At 46.0% G+C, this 10,880-nt stretch overlaps 1 protein-coding gene across 1 annotated transcript; it reads left to right on the top strand.

The window, feature by feature from the left end:
- Positions 1-2,215: 2,215 nt before the first annotated feature.
- LOC146176119 (uncharacterized) lies at positions 2,216-8,449 on the top strand. Its single transcript, XM_084582455.1, has 2 exons — positions 2,216-3,887; positions 7,171-8,449. The coding sequence occupies exons 1-2, from the start codon at positions 2,647-2,649 to the stop codon at positions 8,147-8,149; spliced, it is 2,220 nt and encodes a 739-aa protein (XP_084438581.1). The 5' UTR covers positions 2,216-2,646; the 3' UTR covers positions 8,150-8,449.
- Positions 8,450-10,880: the final 2,431 nt, after the last annotated feature.

Raw genomic sequence — 10,880 nt, 5'->3', positions numbered from 1 at the left:
GTTCTATTCACAGTATCACACACAGACGCATGAGTAGTTGACCACACAGTACCATATACACAGCGCCACTCCGATCGTTGCAGTCATTCAAGACGCCAGCGCAGTATGGTGACGCCATCCGAATGATGTGGATTCGGTAATGTGGATAGTTGATTCGAAAGCGAACAGAAACAATGAGTGGAGGAGCAAGCATTATTTAGCTCAATAATCAGAACAGAAGCTTATATCGAGCTGGTTAGTTTCAGTTTCTGGAAGACAGCGCAAAAAAAGGACAAGAACGACAGATATGTAGGCAGTACAGACCAGGCGTTCCAGCTATGTCTTCTAAAAACCCAGGAAGAAGATGAAGAAGACCATTGCGCGGGTTCTTAAACGCAGTGGAGCCCCGTTTTTTAATCTTTTTCTCTGCGCCTCAATTCAAGAAAGCAGCATTTTGACACAAAGCCAAGAAAAACCATCTCAGAGCAGGCAGTTGCATAGTTCTAGTTCTCACAATCGCAAGATTATTTGTTCTGTAGTGGAAATGCAGCTATATTGTTCCAACTCCAAAAGGTGTCATTTGCTTCTTTATTTTCTGATAATATTCAAATATGATATTTTTTCTACGAACATGACTTACAGCCAATAATCCTTCTAATTTACAAAATTACCGGTCATTTTGACTATATCGTCTGTCAAGAGGAGCAAGCTTGCTTACATTTCGTGTCTTTCAAATTTTGTTAAAAAACTAACGTTGCTTTTCTTTTTTTTTTTTTAGCTAAAGGCTTCAGACTGTCAGATACTTGCATAAACCTAATTTAAGCTCAGGTGGTTTCCTTTTTCTTCGGTGAATGTTCACTTCCATGCTGGTGTTCACAGTACTAAGAGTCTGGATTTTCTTATCGCTCGTTGCCGGAAGCCAGTGCCTGTAGCTGGTGATAATTATTCTTATCGTGTGCCTTGCAGCTAGTCGCGATTTTCCCGACAAAAATTTGACGCCGCTAGCGGTCCAATATGGCGGCGTTACTAAGAACTGCTTCCGCTGTCACCCTATTTAGAATCCCGCTCGTTTCAAAACTTCACGATGCACTCTTGCTTGTTCGTCAGTAGTGACAATTCTGTGCGAGCCAAGCAGTCTTGTTTTTCTTCGGTACGTAAAAGAAATAAACGAAATGCAAATAAAAATTGCTCTCTGGCGTTTGTAAACGACCGGGGCGAAAGCAGATCGGTTGTTCGTCGATTCTCGATTGAGAGAACAGTCAGAATTCAAGACTTCGGCGCCGCAATCTTGGGCACAACAGATGAGCCCCCCCTCCCCGGAAAAAGAAATAATAAAGCCATTCTGTATTTACAAAGCATGCAAGAAACGTTTCTCAGTCATTGGTATGAAAGCCAGGACAAAATTCAGATTTTCTTTACAGCATTCCTCTAGAGCAAGATATATCCTTGTTTATTATCTATATGATGTTTGAAACTAACGTCTGGTAACAGCATATAATATTTGTGAAATTGGTCGCAACTCACCTATGACTGAAGCTCAGTAGTTGTAGGAGTTAGAAGATATGAAAAAAATATAGTTAGGCTGGAAGCAGCGACAGCGTTGTCAGCACTGTAGCCGCTGCGTCCCGCATTTATAAGCTTTCCTGCGGCATATACTATAGCTCGGTCACATTTAAAATGAATGTCCGTATCATTAACGACAACTCTTAAACTGTGATGGGTTTATTGGCACACACGCAACAAAGGCTATCACGCGCTATCAACTCGAGCTAGGCAAAATTGTTGTTTATTATAACAACCCGCTCGCAATCGCCACTTGAAAGCTGATCAGCTGCTTTTAAATTTCATACCTCGGTTCTTTACTATCCGCTCGAAAAAAATGCGAGCAGAGACGTTTAAGCGAAAACAAGCAACTGGAACGATTATATAGTTCAGGATTATATGCTTGCGTGGCCACGCCTATGATTTCTACAGTGTGACGGTCGCCACTCGAATATATCAGCCTCGCTCTTCAATTGTTTCCTCATTTCTTTCGAGTAATCGTTTCTCAATTTGTTCGCTGGTAATCAACACCAGTTAGTACGACGCTACTGAGATAGCTACGTCACTACAAGCTACGCCTAGACGAGGCGGTGAAGGCTGCATCGATTCTCGCATATCATATTAACGCGACATCTGTGGGCATCGCCTCGGCGGACGAATACACCGCTGATTAATGCTGTTCTAACATGTTTATCGTCTTCCGAGTTATCATGACGAACTGCTCCTATCGTGATAGCCTTTCAACACCCCCATAAATGTAGCTGCTACTTTGGAATCATTCCCCGAAAGAGCAAAATGTTGAGCCGTTTGGAATGAAAACCCTAAATAAGTGAGCATCAAGATATGATCGCTTCGGCATTTGGTTGAAAGGTGCACTTAATAACAGCCGCGATAGAAAGTGCATGATAAAGCATTTTAGAGGCTCTTGTAGTGCTCTGCGTGCGGTGTTTGCGCATGCGCTTACTCAGAATACTTTAGAACTGCACATTGCTAGTCTCCCCAGTTGGCATTTGCCTTTTTTAACTCGGGACAACCACTTATTGACTATTACCAGCTACTGACAAAAGTATTCAACGTCCTGCATTAGACGCTGCCCCCGCATCTTCTCTTTCAATTTTAACACTAATGGACAGATCGCATTACTATGCGCAGTTCTTTATATTTCTTCAAAGACATCCCCTGCAGAGCTGGACGACAGGAGAAGGCTGGCAGCCACCAGACGTGGACCTCAACCGGCAATGCACTTCTGGAGGAACCGGCGGCCGCGAGTGCTGGCTGTGCTTTGACCTGCCTCCATGGAACTACGTACTGAACTCTTTGGGTCTGAACCTTTCCGAAGCGGAACCAGGTCGCCTCGAGCTGGCCACCTTCAAGCCGGTAGAGGTATCGCGAGTCGTCAGCCCGTACAATCGGCAAGCCTGGTGTTCCGTCTTCTTCCTCGCATGGCTGCCCAGGAAACATCGCTGCGTCCAATTCCTCATGGTCAACAGAGACTTGCCATGTGTACCGTACTCGGTGTGGCAACTGGGCTCGGAGGCGTGCAAGTTCGGCGCCAGCACACAATGCAACCTGCAACGTGTGGTATGGAGGACGCGATCCGAAAACTGGGTCGTGCTAGAATATTTCCGAGAGGGCACTGTCACGCTGGAAACGTTGGAGGTGTCCTTCGAGCAACAAACAGTGGCGGTCATTCCCGCAGAACTGCGCCAACTGGTGCGTCGCTCAGCTGACGGGCTGCAGATATTCAGCATTTCCATGTCGTCGCAGTGGGACGTCCGCGAGCGTTTGGGAGATCTTGCCGTGTGCCGTTCATTGGTGGAGCTGGACATTACTCTACCGGATGCAACGTCTTCTCCGGAGGCTATCGCCCGCATACTGTCTTCCGAGGCTTGCAGTGCGCTACGGAAACTGAGCTTCATCTATCCGTCATTCTCTATCGGCGACTGCGCCTTTGCCGAAGCTCTGAGGGAAAACCGGTCTCTTCTTGAAGTGCACATCGGCAGTCGCTCCGCCGAAGCATTCCGTGTTGTCTGCGACGCTCTGACGAAGAACACGACAGTGCGGAAGCTATTCCTGACCTGTATACCTCCAGGAGGCAAGATAATGACGCCGGATGATAAAATTGCGTCACTGTTGCACGGTAACACTGTGTTAGAGTCGTTAACCCTGACAGGCTTCTCGTTCTTTGTCGCGTGTTCAGAAAGCATTGCTTATGCACTGGTCCACAATGATGTGCTGAAGTTCTTGACGTGTGGTTCAGGCGCCATGCTCGCCCTCGTAGCTTCACAGGTGGTTCTCGCTCTAGCAAAGAACAAGACCTTACAGCGCATTCAGCTGGACGCAATCGTGGGATGCACGCAGCACAAGTAAGCGTTTAATCATTGGTCCGTGTTCTTGTCTACTTCGCTTCAGCAAGCGTGTGCGCGTTGCCTGTTTACGAAGAAGCAATGCTACACTGTGGCCACAACGCAAATACCACCGCTGCATTACGCAACTTTTTTCATCGACGTTTGAAATGCTTCTACTATCGAGACCGAAGTATACGTACTACATTTACTACCGTATCGTGGCACCAGGTTGGTAAGCGAACTCTCGATGAAGGATGGTTTAGGGCACCACGCGTATACCTTTTGCTGTGCTCTGGTGGATGAAAATGTTTGTTTTATAATGGCAACCTCTATAATGTCGGGGATAAATAGCTGCAGGAATGTTATCTCGAAATACCTTTTTTCTGGAAACGCGCACTAGTGACGTAGCCGATTAAGGGCTGATTCTTTCAAGCAACTCAGTTTCCAAATCACCAAACCGTTCCCTCTCTTTGACGAATTACTTCGACACGCATCTCGCAGCTTCGAAGGCATCATCATTACAATTCAGCACGTGGATTGCTGACATCACAAGTTCGCAGCTTTTTTTCTTCTTTGGGTTAGTATCTCCGTAGATAGTATGCCCAAAAGAGCAGGTGAACTCGACACATTACGCAGTGAAGTTCGTATATTTGGCAGTGAGAATCATGACCGTCATGTGAGCGAGAAGTTACCGTAAGCACAATTACTCATGTAAGACATTCGTTTTTATAAGCAGCAAGACTACAAGACGGAATGATCCGTTCGTCGATAGTCTCAAATATTTCCGATAAGCACTAAATGTCAGAAAATGCAGCGAGGCAGACTACTAACAGCATAATTTACTTTTCCTTCGCTCTATGGTAATAATTCCATTGTTGCATAAGGACATTTTTTTTTTTATATTTGGTGTGAAAAGCTACTTTCCAAGTTACAGTCGTGGCGCACTAAGATTCTTGTTGGATGGGCGGAATACTGCACTCAATCTTTGAGCTTAGACCCACTTATGTGGCTGATTAGAGGTAGAATGTAAAATTGTGTTCCTGCGCTGTGATCTCCGTCACGTATGCGTGTGTTGACGTCAAATTTTTTATCTGCGTTATTTATTTCCTACTTCTGTTCACTTAAATCTTGCTCTCTTCCGATAAGTTCTGTTTAAATATTTTTATTGTATTGATGCTTATTACCACAGACGCACACCTGTTGTATTTTTTGGGATCATCCTGCTTTCTCATATTACTCGCGTCCTTTGCATCTTGCCTTCTAGCTTATTTTTCTATTCTCTTCTTGTTCTTCTTTTACTTTTTCCAGTTCCAACTGCTACCTTCTTTCTCCTCCATGCCTTGGGTGGAGTTCTTCTTTTGTTACTACGTGGAGCATCTTCTCGACGTCCATTTAGTAATTGTTTCTTGGTTTGTTTGTTCTCACCATGCTTTTTCTATCCCGGTTTCTTCTTCAAACGGATTTCTATTTCTTCTTTTTTTTTAATTTTTGTTCCCGTCCGTTTATCGCGCATTTAGTTTTAATCCCGGCAGAGCACTGCTGGTCCGGGCTCCTGACCTTTCAGTTTTTGTTTCTTTTTTTGACTGATAGAACGAATAAAATGATAACGTAGTTACGCAGTGGGTACCACATGATCTACTTCTCCGGTGTTCACTTTTTGTTTACTTTGCTTGCTCTGATACTGAGCACGCAGTGCTATCTCTCGATATCGTAATAAAAATCCACTAATATACCGGTTCAATTAGTTTGCAAGGAAGAAATGTGGTCTAAACCTGTGTCTTTATACATTAAAGGGCTCCGGGTGGTCGATATTAATCCGGAATTTATACGCTACGGCGTCGCCGCAGACCGTAGTGCACAGTGGTACGTACAAAGATGTCGGCACCTCTCTGGAGTCCCACGGGAGTACGAAAATGATAAGCATACTTGAATAAATATTGCACGTCGAACTGCACCATTTAATCCCCCTTGCATTAGAGAGATTTAGCTTACCGTGATCCACCATCCGCCACCATGACCCTCTACCGTGCGTGGGCGGGGCGCAAAGCTGATTGGTCGCGACGCAGCAGGTCTATGTGCCGATGGATGGATCGAATATAGGAACGTCCCCTTTGAAACGGGGTGGTAGCAGTTACTATCATGCTCATTTTCCCTCCTATATCTTAATTATTGTTTTGGATTGGTTAACTATACCATCATTCTATTTATTGAATTTTTGTTTTATACATTACTAACATTATGTCACTTTTCTGCTTTTAAGCCACCAATCTTCCAATCGTTTTTTTGCTAGCTTCCACCGCAGGTTCATTCGCCCGGCCACTGGTATCTCTAAACCCCAGAGCTTCAGGAAGAGTGACTGCACTTGCATCGACTTCCGGATGGATACCATTACATTCGAGTATAATATGGTCAATTGTTTCAGTGGAGTTACCACATACTGCACATGCGTCATCTTCATTGTTAAATTTCTTTTTGTAGCTGCGTGTTCTAAGGCACCCTGATCTAGCTTCAAAAAGTAGCGCACTGCCTCTTGAGTTATCAGAGAAAGTTTCCTTCTTGATCTGCCTTTTGCACTTTCGGTATAGTTCCACTCTGTTTCTTTCCATCGAATTTATCCAATTTTTCTGCGTTTTTCCACCTGTTGCTTAACGCCCTTTACCTCTTCGTCCTTGTGACCAGCATACTTACTGGTTAGTTTCATAGTTATTTTCCTCCATTGTGAGTCAACGCTTTTTAGGTATAGGTATTTAAATACTTTAGCTACCCATCTGTTACTGTCCAATTTCCTCAGGCATTCCTCATATAATATTTTACTCTGAGCTTCCCGTACTTCGAAGGATGCTCAGCTCATATCTCCCTGTACCGCCTCATTTGTAGTTTTGCCGTGGGCACCCAGTGCTAATCGTCTGACGGCTCTCTGATTTATTTCTAGTGTCGACTGTACCTCTGATTTTAGGCACAAAACCGCATTTCCGAAAGTAAGCCCGGGCATCATAATTCCTTTCCATATACCCCTCAAAAACTCATACCTGTTGTATCCCCACAATGCCATATGCTTCATTATCCCAGCATTTCTTCGACCTGGAGACCTACTGTCAACGTCTGGCGGAGGTCTCCAGTGCTATGTGGTCCGACAACCAGTATGTGGCGCCATCTATCGGCGTCAGGGGGGTTTGGGCATGCGCAGTGGAACGCGCGGTGGCAGATAACGGTAGCGTATCGCGGATCACGGTAAACTAAAACTCTCTATTATTGTATGGCGCTGTGCTCTAACGCACCGTTTTTCCTCTTTCCAACCAAGGCGGGCTTTTGCTGCTCTGGTGGCGCATCTGGAATGCAGCCGCCGTCTGGAAGTGCAGCGGTGGGACAACGACATCTTGACCTTGTTGCCCTTGCTGGCTGCGCCGTTGGGGGAACCCAGGAATGTCTGGCTCCCCGTCGACGACATCCGTCCGAGCCAGGCATCAACACTCCGCTCTGTTCTCGCGGAACCAGGCGGTGTACCTGTGAGGAAACTGTGCCTGAATACCCTGCGACGTTGGCCGCGCTGCGTGAAGAACGCTATCAAGGACATTCTCATGTCCAACAGTTTCCTGGAGTCACTCGAGATTGCCGAGGATGTCCGGTACTTCGACCTGGGGGCCTACTGTCAAGATCTGGCGGAGGTCTCAACTGCTGTGTGGCGAAGCTCTAACCTGTCGCACCTGACCATACTTAGCACCGCCCATCTGAACCGGGCAGAGTACGCGAAATGGCTCGTGGCTGTGCTCAGGAACAGTAAGAGCATCGTCAGCCTCACAATCTGTCAGCAGCTGCCCCACTACAGCGCCGAGAGAGCTTTCGGTGTGATGGCCATGGGTCTGCTGCTGAACCCGTTCGTAGTGGAGATCAACGTCGACGGCCCTGTCCAGGACTCTCGTGACTACATCTTCTCCAGGACGGTGACGAGGAACCGGACGCGAGTGAACGACGCGGTGCGCTTCGTCACCGGTGCGGACACATCGCCCAGGTGTGCGCGAGCATTCGAGCTGCTGCAGACAAAGCAGTCGTTGCTCCATTTGATCACAAGGGTGACACGTGGGACTGAGAACGACGCCCGTGCGGTGATACGAGCTGCTCACGACAACATGCGCGAGAATTTTCTTCGCTCTGCGGGTGTCGTCAAGAGTGCCGTCACGTGCTGGCCCGCGGACGTCACACAAATAGATGCCCTGAATGCGGATTGCTGGCACGCCATCAGTCGTTACCTGAAGCTTCACGACGTACTTGTCTATCAGTGATGACGAAGGAATGTGCAGTCAAAGAAGGACACCCAACAGCTGAACGCAGGAAGATCCCAGCACGTCCAGCTGGTGTGACGTGACGGTTGTTTTAATCAGTAACAACGGTAGAAGGGAGTTTGGGCACGTGTGTCACCTACCGCAGAGGTTTCAGGCGACCGCACAGATAGAGCTGCTTTGTTGAAGGAGGTGAAGTGGAGGCAGAGAGTTAACGAAGTCACTCTGACTACTGCTTTTATTGTCGTTGACTAGTGCACAAAATAAAAATTTTAAATCGCAGGCACTTTTTATCTGTCCGTGAATTCCCGCAGGTGCATCATTCGTCAGCTGAGGAATTCACACTCCAACATCCTTAAGTCATTACTGCCGTTATTTCGCACGTTATCAGTCTCCCGTTGACGCTATCCGAGACTTCATGATAACAGAATTGCACGTACAGTTTCGGCATTGCCGCGAGTATTTCATGTTGGTATATACCAGTGGGTCTCAATAAGAGCTTCAATGAGTTGTACAACATGCCCCGGACGTGTTAACTGAGCGAAACCCAAGAACGTTAAGCCGCCGCGTCCCATTTCCCATCGCTTTGCGTGTTTCGGTTACGACAGTGGAGGCACGAGTTGCATCGTTTAGTTTTCGTATTTTAGTTTTTTTTCGCCCGCAGCAAACTCCGTATCATTCGTCCTACGTGCGTAGCTGGCTGACTGGCTTTCTTTCTAAAACAAGGAGTCGATGCGAATTAAGAACTCTTATTATATTAAACAGCTACAGTACGATGTGTTCGTGACTACTTGATGCCGGCTGATAGTTTCGATCTGAATTCCGTTATTTCTGGTTTTCTGGGTGATTGAGGGCAGTGTCGTTGAGGCCATGGAAAGCATGAATACGCCCGCTCGGAACGCAGTTATGTTTTTCTCCTTAGTGCTCCTGAATGCGATTTTTAATCGACTATCCAAATCGTCTACTCTACAATGGTACGTGGAATGGTGGCGTCATAATGATGCAGCTTCAAGGTTACAAGTCGGAGCACCAGATGGGCATTTCAGGCCAGACAAAACGCGCGACCTTCCGCGTTTCTTCACCAATGTATGGCGGCTATTGTAGCTTGAGTGAAAGTGATATTCCTTGCGGTAGCTTTCTTATAGCTTCGCGCTGATTGCTGGAAGCTATGAGCACAGAGCGTCAGCTTTCATAAGTGTGCTGTGCTCCTGTGAGATGATTTTGAGTGAACCGCTCGTGGTTAATAGTAGTGTATCTACTCATACCTCCATTTGACCCTCAACGATCTACTTTTATCCGGCCTCGAAAGTGCGAAATCTACGCTCCAGCAACCCATTTTAAGCTGAAAAAAAAAATTTAACCACATCTACGTTGGACAGCTATACTCGGAAAGCAACTCGCTCTCAATCTCTTTTTATGCTAATTTTGTCGGCAGTTGCACCCGTGATCATTGCAGAACACATATCATACTCACCAGCACCGAGTGACTCACTCCTATGGGATAAGAGCGATTGTAAGTTATGGTTTTACATTTCTGCGTTGGCGTGGTTTAGCATTTTATGCATACAAGCACCAAGAGCCAGTTCGTTAGAGAACTACTTCCTCCCGGAAGCAGGCTTGGCCAACCTCGCCTATGTTTAAAAGGCCCGAACATTCCCGCCTATCCACTTGATAGACGTACGCCAGTAATGTTGCTCACGCGCACACAACCAGAAAGAGATTGTGCAGAAGAAATTGATACAAGATCATACAATGTTACTGCGTATGAGTGCGTCAACGGTGTAATATTATGTCAGCCTCTCACGTATACCTTATCACAAAAACATTTGTGAACGCAGCAGCAGAAACAGTGTCTTCAAAAATGTTACGTTAAGTTTGGAAGCCAGAGATAAATAGCTATGTTCGGTTAGCTTCCAAAGTGGCTAGCTGGGTAAGAAGGCGGTTCAAGCATTGTGAAGGCTTAATTCATGATGTCATGCGTAATTCTCGCTTCACTAAGGCGAAGCCGATGCCCCCTTTTACAGGCTTAGTGTGCGGACTGAAACTGCAAACGGAAATTTTTGAACAGGGGTGTGCCTACACCGCAGATGCAGTGGTTCGAAAATTCAAGCTAGATAAAAGATCCTCAGTTGCTTACTTACTTGGATTTTTCGGGTTAGCAACAAGCGAGAGGGGGTTGTTTCAAAAACATTTCGAATATGGTGAACTCGATCAGTTATACGCTCACCAACATGACACTCAAAAAGGAGGTCGCTTAGTAGGGACGTTATGCAAAATTCGATCCCCCTTTTTGCTGTGCATATTTCGTATCTTCTTACTCGCTGTTTTCGTCCTATTACTCATGAAGCAGCTAGCCCTATAGCCAATCTGCAAGTTGTTCATTGCGAAGTGTTTGGCACTACTTTTCTCCATGCATTTAAAAATCCATAAATACAGAGTTGAAACTAATCCTAGTGCTAATAATCACAGCTTGCAAGTTCGACGTCACTGGAGCAAGTGACGTAATAAAGGGCACACAGCAATGAGAGATAGTGTAATCAGATCGCTCAAAATAATTTCATTATTCCTTGCTAGAAACACAACCGCGTCGATACACTCATTTCAGTAAGCAATGCTATTTACTGCAGGTTCTGAGGCGCTGTGCAGAAGACTATTTCCCGGCAGAATTAAAGAAAAAAAAACAATAACTGTTTCTAGAGTCGCTGCTCTTTTGGACACTTAGCATACCGTGATC

This window comes from Amblyomma maculatum, chromosome 10 (assembly GCF_055883805.1).
Source record: "Amblyomma maculatum isolate TAMU_Amacu chromosome 10, ASM5588380v1, whole genome shotgun sequence".
Lineage (NCBI taxonomy): Eukaryota > Metazoa > Arthropoda > Arachnida > Ixodida > Ixodidae > Amblyomma > Amblyomma maculatum.
Note: the sequence above shows the minus strand (reverse complement) of the source record. Positions and strands in the feature narration are given on the sequence as shown.